At 37.8% G+C, this 16,995-nt stretch overlaps 1 protein-coding gene across 1 annotated transcript in view; it reads left to right on the forward strand.

Moving 5' to 3' along the window:
* ipo11 (importin 11) overlaps window positions 1-16,995 on the forward strand; it is a 101,193-nt gene that overhangs the window by 19,545 nt on the left and 64,653 nt on the right. The window contains exons 6-13 of the mRNA XM_079467025.1: window positions 5,916-6,048; window positions 6,700-6,758; window positions 8,927-8,975; window positions 10,633-10,703; window positions 10,798-10,990; window positions 11,298-11,450; window positions 13,367-13,410; window positions 14,723-14,813. Of these exons, the coding sequence (XP_079323151.1) occupies window positions 5,916-6,048; window positions 6,700-6,758; window positions 8,927-8,975; window positions 10,633-10,703; window positions 10,798-10,990; window positions 11,298-11,450; window positions 13,367-13,410; window positions 14,723-14,813 (793 nt within the window). The remainder of the gene's footprint in view (window positions 1-5,915; window positions 6,049-6,699; window positions 6,759-8,926; window positions 8,976-10,632; window positions 10,704-10,797; window positions 10,991-11,297; window positions 11,451-13,366; window positions 13,411-14,722; window positions 14,814-16,995) is intronic.

The following is a 16,995-nucleotide window of genomic DNA, read 5'->3' on the forward strand; positions in this document are numbered from 1 at the left end:
GGCAACGGGTGAAACCGTCATTATGACCAGTGGCGGCCGGCCAATAGAGGGCGCTAGGGCGCCGCCCCCCTTAAGCCACAAAAAAAAAAGAAAATTAAAACAATTAAAACAAAAATAGTAATAATAATGAGGAAAACATCAGTATGTCAATATTTGTGTGTTTTAAATATGGAATGCACCCAGTAATACATGTAAAATATGATACAAAATCATATTTGCAACCTTTCCTCTGCCTGTCTGACCGCTTCATCAGCTCTGGGGCGATAGAGAAAGCGCCCCAAGGAGGCGGGTCTATGTAGCAGTTAAGCCAATTGCTAATTTAAGATATGAATGTATGACATAAAATTTAGCCAATCAGCGTTCTTAAATAGAATCCAAGAAGGGCGATCATTTTATCGCCCCAAGCCCTGATAAAATAAGGACTGGGCTCTAGGGGCGCCATTTTTACTAAACGACAATGGCGAGCGCGGACGTTACTCCTCCAAGACCCAACCCTAACTCGGTGAAATCTCTCCTCCAAGATCCGTTTGAGAGGAGAACTTTGTCGGAGAAAGTTCGGGTGAAAGAGCTGGGCCCAGATCAACCTGACCTCTCAATCAAACAGCAGGCTAGCGAAAAAGGGAAGCAGTATATGCGCGGCTTCTCCCGTAGCTTCACACACACACACACACACACACACACGATTCTTTGTATATAGTTGACCTTAGCATAAAAATCATTCAGTTATATATGGTACTCTAAAAAATGTTAATAGTGTGTTTGCTAATATTACTGTATATATGTTTTGTATCAATTAATTGTTGCAGTTCTGGAGCACATTAACAATTAGTTACATTTAGTTTGATCATAAAATACTTTATGCTATTCTTCCAGTCAAAGGTTTGAGTTCAGCCACTTCATATCCATTTCTATATTATACATCCTTTATACAGTGTAAGAATTCCTATAAACTTTATAATAATTTAATGTTATTGTCCACTTTCCACTCTGTTCTGACAGCATGCATATTGTGTTGCCTATTTACTACCAATGGCACCAACAGCCTTTCCAAAAGATGTTACTTATATGTAGAAATAGTCAATTGTTTACAAGTTCAGTTTAAATGCAAATAAAAGGCTTGTGTTTGTGCATCATGATGTTTATGTTTTTGTGTACGAATGCCTCAACTTTTTAATATTGGCATTAAATAATTACTGACTATTTCACTGAGCACTGCTGTCCTGCAGTTTGTGTTAAATTTTATTGCGATGGTTACGGAAACAAAAAAGTATGGCACAGCCCCACCGAGAATATTTTTCACCAGCCGCCACTGATTATGACCATAAAGATATAATTTGACCAGTGTTGATGAGATGCAGTCCTTCAGCGTGGATCCTATGACAGTCTATGTGGTAAAACACGGGACAAATGTTCTTATATGAGTCTGTTTTAAGAAGTCTTTATTGTTGTACATTATGACAAATAAGATTCCACAGTGACATGCCTTTAAGTTGGGATCATGTTCATACAGTGTGACGGCCAGCTACAATCGCGATGGACTTTTTAAAACCGCATAATCCGCAGACGGTTAAACTATACGGTTTGATTGTCGGACAAAATGGCGAATAGCAATAGGAGGGAGGGGCGCATAATATCTGCGTTATAATTGGTTAGGTTGCCTATCAATGAAACTCCAGGAGAAGGCTCAATTGAAACAACACTCTAAATTGTATCAAATTAATAGATAAACGTTCTTTTAAGCTGTGTACCTTATAGCAGGGCTAAAAGACAATAGTGGTTTTCCAAACACTCCTCTCGTCTTCCATTGTTAAACAAACATATTCCCGCAACATTGAAAACACACCAGAGCCACAGCATTTACATTTCCCTGGGACATCATTCTCTGAATGGCTTACTCATAGCGAAAGTACTTTAACGTAGAGAAATTGCATTTTGACACACTATCTTGAGATATATTTCCCCAGCCACCAGCCTGCATTGTGCAACATGCATTGGCATCTTTAAATTACCTGGAATCAGTCTCAAGATGCTTGTCTGTTTGACATGTTCTTTAGAGAGTCTGTATGTTCAGTCAGACTGTGTTCACTTTGAGATCAGATTTAATGATTGGGATGGCTATTTTCACAGCGCTGGTGGGAATTGAGTTACTGGCATTACTGTCATTATAGTGTTTTTCCCCTTTCATGGGGTTTTAGTGTGGCAGGGGGTGATTTTAAAGATGGACTTTCCACTTGATACGTCCTCTTTTCCTCTTGATCTTGTCATTTTATCATCAGTATGGGAATTACACAATTTTCTCAGTATCCAGTTTTGACCCAATGTCCCACATTGAGGTGTCTGTCAAGTGTAAGTGAAGCTTTGCAAATGGATAAGCAGGCAATTTGTATTTTCGTAAAACTCTTTAGCTCTTCAAGACCCAAGCTGAAAATTATAGTCTTTTTAACCCCCTTGATAGTGCTTTTAGAAAACCACTGAATTTTTTTTCCAAACGATTGTTCTGCAAATAGATCAGCCATTGTTAAGGTTAGTATTTTCCTGCATTTCGTTTTTACACGCTTTTTAAGTCATTTTTAAGCACTTTTGCTACATATGATCTTTGAGGATGAATGCCCATAGCAATTTACAGTTGTCAGCCGTTTCTGGTGATATATCAGGGGTATTCAATTGAAGTTCCAAGAGGTCCGGTCTTTAGATTCCAAATAGAGGTCCGGACAATATGTTTTTTCAAAATAAATAAATATTTAATCAATTTAGCCTAGTTGGATACACTGTATAAAATATATGATCTTTTATCAGGCCATTTATTTCATATTTTGATATATGTGTAAAGGCTCTATGGCCTTAGGGAATTGCCCTCTTAATAGAAGTCTGATAATTAATATTTGTAAATAAAAAAAACTACTGACAACATGCAAACAGCAAATGTAATGTGCAAATATTGACTGAATAATACCAAAATCTTGGTGAAAGGAATCCTTGATGCTTGTTATAATAATTCATTTCGATTGCGAGATGTTAGCCTGGGTTTTTACAGGGTCACAAATGTTTACATGCTGACAATTGAGGATGACCGTTCTATATCCTGTCCAGAAACAGGTCCTAAATATTCACGTTTTTCCTCTCGTGGGGGTTCAGCCGTGCATGTTGTCATAGCGACAAGAAGGCCAAGCCCGACCCGGTGCTGATGTGTACCTGTACTGTGCACGGACTGCAAATTTCTTTCCTCGCAACCTCACTGTGTAATATTTCTGTTGCATTTTCCTTTATGCTTCATACCGACTTCTGATGTAAAACATCACGTAATGCTTGACATGTCAGATAGCTCTTCTGAAGTGCTCTTCACGTACTGCACTCTTGAATGATGTGTTTGCTTCCTCTCTGGTGCTTTGAGAATATCTAAATGAAGCATAGAATAACATTTTTAATGTCTTGCTATCCTCAAGCTATGCCAAAAGGGTTTTTCTTCATCTGCTGGGTGATTAGAAATGTGATTTAAAATGGTGTCATTTTCTGTATTTAGAGAAGCAAAACTGTGTAAAGCAGTTATCTTTATGGTGTGAGGCTCATTTGTTTGGTTCTTCTAGTGGCTCTTTTGTCATGTTTTTGCATTTCTTATAAAGGTGATTTATGTTTTCGAAGATATATGAACATTAATATTTGTTGCGTGTTGATGCCTGGTTATAAATAAGAGTGGCAGAGGACCGTCAACATTCACTTTGCAGTATCCAAATATTTCTTTCTAACCCTCACATCTGTAAATACATCTATCTCTCAGCCTTGGTTGCATTTAACTTGCATTGTAAAACTCCAAACTTGCTTTATTTATTAGTTTGAGTGATTCAGAAAAAAAACTAAGAGAAAGCCGCTGCAGGTCTGCTGCATTTCTCGAAACCTAGAGGGATTTATTGCTTCAGGTGGCAAAACGCACATTAAGAGTCTTTTTAGCGCTGATGCAGCGTAATGTAGATTCTCTTATGCCACAAGGCTATAAGCAACCTATTCAGTTTGGTATTGAGTTTTATCTTGAGGGACTCAAGTTGGAGCACTGAAGCAACTCACCTATACATTTGAAAATGTATTGAAAAATCAATAAGCACATATGGAGGGACAGCATCGATCTAATGAAAGACTGGAATTATTAGGGACACAGAATAAATATTTCAATTAAAGTGACAGAAAATCTATAAAATGTATAATTACTCCTAATTGTAACATTTGAGATACTTTGCTATTCGTACACGCTGCATCTAAATTCGGTTGTCACTTCACCTTTTAGTGCTTAATCCTGTTCTGTACACACACACTTCACTTACTTTTGGGAGTGACAACCACATTCTACTACCGAAATAACTCCCGAAAAATACAGATTGGTACAACCGCATTTACAGTAATTCCACGCAGTGTGTACAGAACCGAACTGGACGACTAGTTGTTAATGACGTATTTAAATGTACATTAGATATTTGTGTGCCTTTTCTGTATGCGCAATGCGAGAAAATCATATGAAGAGTTGACAATTTCACATGTTTTGAACGGGGCTAGATGCTTAAAGCGCTAGCCCTGCGGTAAAGTGACAGTGTTGCCAGGTATTTTTGTTGAAAATCAGCAAACAGGGATAAGCCCAAAATAAACATAACAAATATTTGATAGACCAAAAAATAGCTTTGTTAACTCCATAAAGTATGTGTAGCTTAATGAACGATGACCAAACACCGTTGTCATTGGGTTATCCTTTGGAATTTGTCATTCACTTGTCCGAGTACAAATATGACTTATTACTAATATTAAAAATATATATTTGAAGTGTCCATATAATTGTTTCGGATCCTGATTGGTCAAGTTAGGTTTTAAGCATGTTAACTAGTGTCCACTGCTCTCACTTGACTATAAAAAAACAAGCCCCGGACAAGCGTTAATGTCAATCCCTGACATGGCAACACTCTGTGCTCTGTGAACACTCAACCGCTGTGTGAAACAGCACAGCATCTCTCTTAGCGGTACTTTAGCTACCAGAAAACAACAAACCAAACAGGTTTAACTTCTGGTTTTCACGTGTCTTTACTGCTGCGGTCAACATGTTGCTATAGTTACAACTCGCAAAATGTGGTAGTAACTCCTGCTCAGAACACACATGGAACGATATTTGACTTATTTAAATGTTACGAGTCAGCGGTATCATTCCAGTTCTCCATTACGTTTTACTTGATCTCATTCACTAGGGTTTGCAATGCAACATTCCTTGTAAATCTTTCATGAAACGAGATTTATTTTGAAACATTACAAATCCATTTGAATTGAAACCAATTTTCTTTAGGTTTATTTGTCAAGTGTAGCCAGTTATTTACGTTTGGAAACAAACTGGTCTATAAATCACAGTTTAAATGTTTCTTTATACCTAAAAAGTGTAGAATGGAGATGTATTTTAAGAAAGGGGGTCCTTCACAAAATGTTGTCATATTTGGGATCCTATATACAATGCCATGGAAGAACCTTTTTTGCTTCCATAAAGAACCTTTAACATCCAACGATGTTCTTTGTGGCGTAAAAAGTTCTTCAGATTATAAAAAGGTAAGAAAGAGATGGTTCTTCTATGGCATCGCTGTGACGAACATTTCAAGCACCTTTATTTTTAAGAGTGTATCCTCTAGACACTTTAGTTTTCTATATGAAACTGTGAATTCTGGACTTCTATGCAAAGGATTTAACATTGTCAATGTCACAAAGTTACTTTTAAAGAGTGTTTGTTTGTGCAGAATGTGGTACATTCACTTGTGGAAAAAAATGAACACCAGGGATAAGATATTGTGTCTGTACTTTCAGACCGTCAGGTGTACATAAACCTACAAACCGTGCTACACAGGAACTACAGGCAGATTCTAACTCCCTCTTGTTGTTCTTCTGTTTTTTTTTTGAAGTTGGCATCAAGCATATATAGCTTTGCGTGTTCTCTGTGGAATCATCATACGGACACATTCCTACAGCAGATCTATGCTGGAGACCAACAGACTGCTCTCAGCTCCCTGGAGCGTACTCTGCTCTCTCTGAAAGGTACACACACATATTCACACGGCCAGTGCTGAAACGCTTACTCATGGCTGCTTATGAAATGTCCCTTCATACGCCTACAGATTACCCACTTGCACAGCTAAAAGAAAACACATTGTGGGGGTATTTCAGTTCACACAGTTAAAGGTCCAGTGTGTCGTTTTTTTGGAAGATATTTTGACAGAAATGCAATATTATATAAATAATAATGTCTTTGGGGTGTATGAAGACTTTACATAATAAAACATGTTTTTGGAATGGAAGCGCTGTGATTGGTCTGCTTGAAAACCTCCATTAGGTCAAAAAACTTTACTCGTACTAAGTAAATTATTTGTTCTGTATTTAACAACTGATGACTATTGATCACTACCTGTCGACGCGGACAACAGTGCGGAAGTATAAAGGAAAACCTGGGCTACGGTAATTCGCATGACTATAAATTGGGCTTTAGTTCTGTGCACCCACCGTAGTGCTCCTGAAAAGGAGGGTTGAAGTGAGTCGTTGGTTGCAATTCGCAACCTTACCACTAGATGCTCCCAAATCTCCACATTACTCCACATTATTCTGAATATTGTACAATGTTACTTCTTGTTGCGATTTTGAGCTATTGAGAAATGAAAGATTGTATTGATTTGCTTTCTTTGTGTCTTGCAGTTCTTCGAAAGTTGACTGTGCATGGATTTACTGAGCCAAATAACAACATGGAAGTCATGGCAAGTGTTTTAACAACATCAATGGGGGAGTGCGGGTGAATTTTTGGAATGCGTGATTGTAATAATCTTATGAATTTAATAATAATCAAATTTTATAATAAATCATAGAAAGTGGAATTCACAAGAGTAGAATTTATTTATTTAAACAAATGAGTGTCCTCATTTCACCTCAGCTTTACTTTCTTTCACATTCCATCATCAGGTATTGCTTAATCTTACAACAGGATGGAAATGAAACTCTTTCATTCTTATATTTGCTTGTTGCTTGTTTAGAATTTCAAAGTCTGGCCTGATATTTGGCCACTTTGCATAACATTATTAACACTGCACCGCCCATAACATTGCATTCTGGAAAAACATTCAAATAAAAATGTAGTTATGAGGAAAATAAACCTGAGGTTTATGACGATGTTCTGACAAAAAGGACTAATGTGCATAAGTGAAATGTTAGTATGCATGCTGGAGCTGGTGGTTGGGAGAAAAACAGGTCAGCATGAATATTTAATGCATTACATATGATTTGATGTAGTTGTGCATTAAACATGGAAAATCTCTCGCCTTTCAACCTTGCCTTGAAGAACTAAATGCAATATATTTGTTGCATGTAACTGGGCTACAATATATATTTGCCAGCGTTGTGAATGATGCAGTCTGGATGCGAAGAGAGTTTGCTGGCACGGAGAGGGGCAGCCAAACTCTGCAGGAAGCCCATATGGTGCCTTCATCTCTTAATGCATCCGTGGGAGCAGAGATCATTTTCATATGACATTGATGTAATTCTTTTTAAACCGAATGAGTCTTGGGACAGAAGAACAGAACTTTGCAGAAACCAGTAAGAGGCAAATACAAAGTTTTGCCAATTTTGCCAATTTTGCAGATGTTTTCATATTGTAGCACAAAAATTGAATGCAGTGAATATGAGAAGGATATATTTACGTGCACGTAAAGATGAAAAATGCATTTCATGCATTTGAGAGAAATGATATAAACATCCTTCTCATATTCACTACATTCAATTTTAACAACATTGTTGTCCAAACATGTTTGAGATATTGAGATATTTTGCTTTAATGAAGATTCCCGTTTTAGGGATGCTTATGTATTCCCCCTGATCCGACAGTCTATTTGTCAGACCGTCTGGACTGAACATGTTTTATTGGAGTCAATACAACTGACATCTTGAATTTGAGCTTATTAGCCGTGGAGAATAAAGTGATGATGGCACTGTTATTGATCCATTCGTGAGGTAAGACAAGGCCTCAAATTGAATATTTATAAAGAGTTATTGCCTCTGGCTCTCCTTCAGCATCTAAAGCTTCGTTGTATTCCCAACTGAGCTGCGGCTCTGATGTGTCTCCGGAGTATCACAGTCATTAAAACACTCTTTCAGCTAAAAGCCAGACAGTCACCGTCAGAAATATCCATCTTCCTCCTACGCTCCTCCTTATCTTTATCTTATCCTTACCTCGTCCGTATCAAACACAGAACCTCTTTAGCTCGTACAGTCTAAAAGCCTTTGACTGATGCCTCTTCAGATTTCCTCACACGTTTTGGATGCATTAAAGAATTTACTTAAAGCAACAGTATGTAGTGTTGATTTGTTTTCGTTATGTGGAAAAGAGTTGCATGGACATTCTTGTAAAATGAAGCTTTTATTTAGTTATTGGGGAAATTCTAGTGTTATGGATGTGTAATTTTCAGTCTAAACTTGAAATCTAAATTCAAATAGAGTGTATTTGATTTCTTTTTTTTTTTTTTGCTCATGACATATCACTTTATGTGTATTTATGCAGTAAATTACAATTCATTGTCCTGTTAATTATAGAAGGTGAACTTTTAGTGCTGCAATAATTTACTCTTTATGGCGCCAGAATTTATCTGCCAGCAGTGTTACTTCCGCCCCGTGTTGATCAAACGGCTTCCATATATATAATGGCCACTTTAGGATTGTATCTTGGCACGGCAGGCCTCTCTCTAAATCTGTTTCAGCACACCATGTAAACAGGCCTTCCTTCCACAACCTGAGTTAAGATTGCTCCAGGCTCTCTGCCAATCCTGCCTTCAACATGACCTGAAAAAACCTAGATGTTGTCTGCACTTATGCTCTCAAAGTCACTAACCGCACCTGATACCGACGCTTCATTTACCATCCGTGTGTATTTCCCTAGGGCTTCCTCAATGCTGTGTTTGAGAGACTAAAACTGTTTTTGGAATGCTGTAAGTATTACCTTTCCTAATTCTTATATTTGAAACGTGTTCAAGGATTTTTTAAGAGTTAACGATAAGCAAATTGTGATTAAATTGTTTCATGTTTTTGTTTAAAATGTTTGAATTGTTATTGTTGTATAGGGTAAATGTGCAGACCGTGTGACATTATCACAGGCTGAATGGTCGGCAGGGTTTGGGAAATGTCATCGTTTTTGTTATAAGAGTGCTGTGCATATGTACCTGTATACTCAAACCTGTATACATTTCTTTATATATATATTTGGAAGAATGTTAGTAACCAAACAGATCTCACCCCTCATTTACCCCCATAGTAGGGAAAATAAATACTATGGGAGTCAATGGGGGATGAGATCTGTTTGGTTACGGAATATTTGTGGAAGTTGTGCACATTATCTTAATAGACAATGCCTATGGAAAAATTGAGGGACCCAGTGTGATGCTTAGTTACAGGTTGGCCTACAAAATCCCTTATTGCAGCAGAAAGTTAAAGTACACACTGAGCTTTTCCAAAGCATACAAATTCTAAACGTTTATTTATGGCTTAGGGAATCTTCTCAGACATGTTTACTTCTTAGCGTAACTTTGCAATATCCAAAGGCCGCTGTTTTTTATTTGCATGTAAATCGTTGCACATTTAGCTGAATGTTTAAATGAACCTAAAATGTGCACATCATGCGCTACAGTACAGTACAAAATTAAGTTTATGCAACTGTAGTAAATTCAAGCAGCGTTATAACTTTTAAATACTGTTTGAGAAGTAAATGCATAGGTATTCCCAGGATAGAAATATAGTAGTATTGCATTGAAGTGGATATGAATATGCTTGCGAGGCTCAAGAATGAGTTTGGGTTACGGTTAAGCACATTATTTTAAATATAATTTTTCTTATTTGTTGAATGTATCCAGGTGAATTGCACTGAACAATACTATTTGCAAACATGAATTTATAACAAGAATTTTTAATTAAATCTGTTGTATTATTCTTATTTCCATGACTTAATCCAAACTAATACCTCAAGTAAAAAGCTTTGGAATCATTTCTCATTGAGATCACAAGGCTAATTCTGATGGCGCGACGAGGGGCTTTATTGCACGCTTATGAAGTGCACAGTCACAGGCCGAGCTAATTTATTTTTCGAAAGATCACCCGTTCAAAGGCACAAACTAAATTGCAGGAGACAATAATGCCCTATCTACATGGTTTCACCTGGAGACACGGTGTCCTGCTTGTTCCGAGTCTGGTGGTTGCATGAGTATATATCATCAGATGCGACACAAGCCAGCCGATATCTGCTGGTGATATCACAGACAATATGTTCTCCCGGCCGCGGGTCAGATTCCATTCGGCCTGTTGGTATTTCGGTGTGGATGAGAGACTTAGCTTATGAGCAAACAGTATGTGAAATATCAACTCCGGGCCAGATAAGGTCTCCAAAATAATCCCGGCTTTTGGGATCTTTTCATTTCTTCATTTCTCTCTGAGCTGAGAGAAATGGGCTTGAAAGGTCACGTAGCTGTATCTCACCGAATTGATAGCTGACTTGTAAAGAAATGATTAGCAGTTAAGCTGTTATGCTTAATAGCAATTGGTTCATTTCACATGCAAGTAGAAACGGCTTAATGTTTGTTTTTCTACTTTCTGAAGGTCGGCAAGTTGGACCAGGCAGCCTCTGCAGGGAGAAGCTTGAGAAGACCATCATACTATACACCAAAGTTGTAAGTCTAAAACGTTCGGTCAAAAGGGCAAAGATGATATGCTTGACACTTAAACTTGAGATGTTGGGCGTTTATCGTCTTCTCTCACTGTTAGCTGCTGGATTTCCTGGAATATCACCCGTGGCCTTTCATACCACTCATTCAGCGCTCACTGGAGTTCGCTGTCAGCTACGTGTTCACCGAGGCCGGGGAGGGGGTCGTTTTCGAGCGCTTTATCGTTCAGTGCATGAACCTCATCAAGATGATCGTCAAAAACGATGCCTACAAACCTGCCAAGAACATTGAGGGTAGGCGGCCCTTCATCAGGTCCTGTAATGACTTGGGCGTGCTGAGCATCCATTTTAAAGTTTTTGCTTTGACGGCTTAAAAAAGAAGTCAAGGACGTTTAAAGGTGGTAGAGCGCAAACTACTGTTCTCTCATAATTGACGATCTTTAAATAGAGATCGCGGTAAACTGATATAAAAATATCACCTTAGTCTTTATTGCCTTTCTAATGAACTGTGCAAGGTCATTGTCTGACGTTTTAATGAATGATCTAATATCATGAACGTGTGTAATTGTGTATTTAATTGATGTTGCAATATGCATTTCAGATAGTAAGCCGGAGAGCCTGGAGGCTTATAAAATAAAGACGGCGTTCTTCACGCACCAGACGCTGACAGAGATCGGCAGGAGACTGGTTTCAAAGTACTTTTTGCTGACGGAGGAAGAGCTGACCATGTGGGAAGAAGACCCTGAGGGTTTTGGTATGTTTTGACCTCTGGAGAATGGGGGAATGTTAGACTCAAATAGGGAAAATAAAAGGAGATTTTAGGCAGAATGTTAGTGAATGACTACTAGGGATGCACCGATACCAAGCTCATGTACTCGTAAAAATTCCCCGATACCAAAGACCGATACCTCACTTGACGTAATTGACAGAACGTTCCAGTGCACACATAGACACCTGCCATAGCATACACAATGTCATAGAGTGTTCACACCTAAATCGCGCTATTCGTGTGTAGTTGGACGCTTGAACATTTTGAGTTTACTCGCTTCATTCGCGTGCGGAATTCGCTTCATTCGCGAGTGAAATTTGCGTCATGGGAGGGGCTTCTGGCAGGCGGCTCCAGTTTTGTTGCGAAATGGCGGACATGGATTTTGCTGAGCAGGTAGCTGCGCATTATGTGCTATGGAAGGCTGATGTGTAGATGCAGAAAATCTGAAACGAATACGAATCTCAAATGATGATGAAATATAATTTGAACGTCACAGTGAGTGCAGATCAAGGACGGTGGATGTAAAATTCTGCAGATCACCATTTTTTCCTAAGAATTTAAAATATAAGGTAAAAAATCATCACTTATTTATGCTTATGTTGTCCTTCTAAGAATAATTTCCGGTATCTGAAATTACCGAAAAAAACAACACCACTCACCCCTCTCTTTCGAAGCTCTTCGGCGGCTGCAGCGAACTAAAATGTTATCATGTTTCACTTTCTTGCCAAAGGGGAAATGTATTTATGAAATCCGTTCAGGGATTCTGTAGAAACAACATGGCGAATTCTATGCAAGGGGACCCGTTGTGTATGTACTGTAGATAGAAATAACTAAGATAATAAAAAAATTATATGCTTAATTATATAAGGTCTTAATACACCTTTGAAGATGTCGTTATGTATATTCTATTATATATATATTATATTATATATCTGTCAACAGATCCTCAAAGAAATGACATACTGGACCTTAAAGGTATCGTATGATCAAAGTTAGATTTCAGGATTGTGACAACACTAGTAGGACATCGGATGTTCTTGAATGAGCTGAATTTCAAGATATACTACATTAACTCTTTTGTTGCTTTAATCTCACAACCTTAACTCTGTGAATCGCAGTGTATACTTTGGTGTCATTTTCTAATCTCTGTTGGCGCGGTTCAGTGCTTTGTTACTGGCACGGGGAACACCAGTTGGTGAATCATCCAGTGGGTCCGGCTGTCAAGCCAGTATAATTGCCATTAATTCAGTGACTCTGCAGCAGATGGAATTGTTGTGGCTGGTGGATGACCAACCCATTGGAACATACTCGAAATTATAAACGAGGTGAAATGATCACTTTTAATGTCCTTGGCTCATATATATGGTTTGTGTAAAAGCGGTCCGATGATGGATCTTGTCGGGCCAGGGCTGTATTGTCATCTTACTCAGTCTGGTATCCTGTGATGTTTTGAGCATTCTGAGGATTTTAAGTAGACAAAGACATAAACGTTGTCTACACGTCAAGAATGACTTGATGAGCTGCGTATGTTTGAACGGGTTGGAAGTTATAATCCATAAAAATCATTCAAAATGATTTCGCACCATATGCCAGCATTTTCAGCAAGAGTGTTTATGAATGGGTCGCTGAAAATATGAAGGAATTGTTCACCTAAAAATGAAAATAAATCACTCATTCATCCTTATGTCGTAAGCTTTTCCAACTTCAACCTTTTCCAAATCTTCCTCTTGTGTTTGACAGACAAAAGAGAATCATGCATTTCTAGAGTAACAGTGTAAACAGTGTTTCTTTTTTGTGATGGGAGCAGTGAACACTTTCAATGGGTTTTACAGTGAGTTGTGAATCCTAAACTCTTGCTTGATGTATGCATTGACATTTGCTTTTAACTTCTCTTTCTACAGCCGTTGAAGAGACAGGAGGTGACTCGTGGAAGTACAGTTTGCGGGTGAGTGGAAATAAAACTCTGAAACCTTGTCAGTTTTGTTTTTTGCGTTGCCCTTTACATATGGACTATTTTCATTTCCACTATTTTCATCTGTCAGGACAACACTATAAAGAAAGATGTATTCCAAGGGCAATGGGACGGCCAGTAAATGCAAAGTGTCCAAGTACACAGGTTTTGGGTATTTTTCTGTAGGATCATATAGAAGAGCTATGAATGTATGGGGTCAATGTAACTGCCCTTGTATGACTTAATGTGCATTACATTTGGCTGCCTACCTAATGTGGCTTTCATATCTTGGCTTTAAAATGACATTGGGCAAGTAAACTTCTAACCGCAGGCAAGAGTAGCGTTTTACATCACATTTGTCATGACTTGGTGAAGGAAGCCTCTGTGGAATCGTTTCACCTTCAAGTAGGAAGGGAATGTATGTCTTCAAAATTATGTATCGGGCATGAATAGCGTCCTCTGAGTGGAACTGTTCACAAGCAATATAAATCTTAAATGTCAGTCTAAAGGAGAGCTGCACAAATGGTAGCCCTCGAACCCAAAATTGGGACATGGATGTGTTACGCACATAATAAATGTCAAATAAGTGTGAAATAAGATCGTGTCCCCATTTTTGCTTTTTGTTATTTATTGGTTTAAGATAGTGGGTGCTTTTATACATCATCTAAAAAAGTACAGCAATTACAGATCCAAAAACATGCTCTTTGACACAAAACAAATGTCTCTGCTTTTTTGTTTTGATTTTTTTTTAAGAATAAATCAACCCACGTTTGGGAAGTGAACATAGAATAATATGTTTTTTCTCTGTTTTCTGAATTAATATCTTTTTTGTTCATACTGTATATACATGGAAGAATATTCTAGGAGCTATGAATGGTTATGAAAATGAAATGCTTACAGTGCTTCCACTGTTCAGTACAGAATTCTGACTTTTTTCCGTCATCATGCATGACTAGTCCTGAAACCTGTCCTCATTGATTTTTGCTCTGAGTTTCTGAAGGCACAGATCATATGTTTTGACATGCGTGACAAATGTAAAGCTGGACACATCATTCAAAGGTTATTTGACCTTTATTTTTTTTACCTTGGGTGGTCAGTAGACCAACCTCTAATAACAGTCACCAAGAGCCACTGGTTGAGGTCTAACAGCACATTTTTGATTGTGTTTGTAATACAGGTAGATAACTTAAGATCACATGAATTACTTTTCATGTGGGTAAATGTTTCCGTTTCTGAATTGAATGCAGCATCATGTACTGTATGTGTCATGTCTTGTTTCTTTTTGTTTCACTCAATATCTTTACAGCCATGCACAGAAGTGTTGTTTCTGGACATTTTCCACAACTACAGTCAAACTTTGACCCCAGTGCTACTGGAAATGGTGCAGAATCTTCAAGGTTAGTTTTGAACATTTGTTCACCCTCGCATCGTTCCAAATCCTAATGCTGTTGGCATATAATGTTGTTCATAGTGATCTGGAGCCAAGCTACAAAAACAGCAAAAAATATCTTGCATGCTCCTCGAAGCTCACATCTAGCCCCTGTGTTTGTGAATGGAACTCATTGCAAAAAAATATGTACATTTACATGTATGCATTTGGCAGACGCTTTTATCCAAAGCGACTTACATTGCATTATCCTATACATTTTACGTAAGTATGTGCAATCCCCTGGGAGCAAACCCACAACCTTGCTTTGTTAGCGCAATGGTCTTACCACTGAGCTACAGGAAAACTGTATGACATTCTTTCTTCTGCAAAAGAAGATATTTTAAACAATGTTTTAAGCCGAACAACATTGGCCACCATTGACATGCATTGGTTTTGTGAACATTCAGTGGAAGTCAATGGGGGCTAATGTTGTTGGGTTACTAAGATTCTTTAGAATATCTTCTTTCGTGTTCTGCATAAGAAAGAAAGTCATACAGGTACCATACATTTGTAAATTGACCAAAAAAAACTTTTTGGGGTGCTTTCCCTTTAAATTTCAATCCGTTTCTCACACAAAGCTGTTGTTTGAGATGTACAAGCTGTTATTATAGCAACTACTATGGATTTAGCACATAATAGATTTTTCCCTTTAAAATATCATTTTCACGAATTTTCTGTAAATAATTACAAACTTTTCCTAATGAACCCATCCCTTGAAGTTCATACCTTTTGGGTGGATGATCTATTCATGGATGCAGATTATGGATTTTTTTTCTAATAATGGACTAAAAAAACATTCAACATGATCATGAGTGACTGTAGGGATTCAAGGAAACAATGAATAAATTAGGCAAGTCAAAGCTTTTAATATGCTGATTAAAGTCTCACTGATCGAACAAACCTCACTGGTTTAATGGAGCAGTCATTATGTTTTATAATGAAAGAGATGTCAGATGGAGCGAGAGTAGATCTCATAATGTGATCCTCTTATAAAACTGAAGCTTAATAATTAGTGATCCTTTTTATCTCCATGAATTATCATATTAACTTCTTATGTGACAGATTTAACAGTCCATGTCTGACGCAAGAGGCAGCTGTTGAAATATGAAGAGACGTCTTTTTGAAAACGCTTAAACAAGGAAGTACTACTGACATTAGGTTGGAGAGGCGTGCATGACATCAAATGACACATCGTGCCATCAGTTCTTCAAACATCTCTGTGTTTCTAAATGAAGGGTATTCTCTACTTTAGATGTTGCCTTGCAGGGCACATGTCACCTTCATCGCTTGTGTGTTACTGTGAGCCACAGGTAGCAATTATTCGAACTCTCTCAGCCAAACCCAAGGACTGCCTGACAACTGTTACGCTCTCATTACTTTTCATCTAGACTCCCTAATTAATAAGCGAATGAGTCAAATGAGTTTCCTCATATTAGTTCATTAAAATCGTCGGTTAGCTTCACATGCACATCGGGGTCTGAAAGTTCATCTTGAAAGTCAGGGACTTAATGTGGACCTGGAAATGAAGTGTTAGAAAAAAATGAATGAGGTGTAAAAAGAGATATTTGAAATTCCTGACTTTGTAGGTTGCTAATTAAAGTAGAAAATTGGTCATGACAATGACGAAAGGTCGGATGTCCTTGCTTCTAGTGAAGCACACAGGATGTTATCTGGAACGTTCTGAGATCACGCTGGGATAATATGGAGGATCAGGATGTGCAGACTCTTGATTTAATGCTAGCTCGATGCATGCTGTCCTTAAAGCGCAAGGGGGATTTTAAGAAAATAAAAAATGTGTGTTAATTTTTTATGTTATATTTCATAATAGAGCTTGTAACAAAAATGATTATAACATAAAACATGTATTTTGGACTATTAAAATTGCTGTTATTAAAATGATTTTAGATGTGCATAATGGTTGAAGTACAATGGTTGTTAAAGGGATAGTTGACATAAAAATAAAAGTTATTTCGTCATTTACTCACTCTTATGTCATTTCAAACCTGTATGACTTTCTATCTTATGCAGAGCGCTAAAGAAGATATTTTGAAGAATTTTGGTAACGAAACAACATTGCGCCCCCGTATCTTCCATTCTATGGTCACAAAATATCTTCTATTGCGATCCACTGAAGAAAAAATCATATTATT

Source organism: Barbatula barbatula (assembly GCF_947034865.1).
Source record: "Barbatula barbatula genome assembly, chromosome: 11".
NCBI classification, from domain to species: domain Eukaryota; kingdom Metazoa; phylum Chordata; class Actinopteri; order Cypriniformes; family Nemacheilidae; genus Barbatula; species Barbatula barbatula.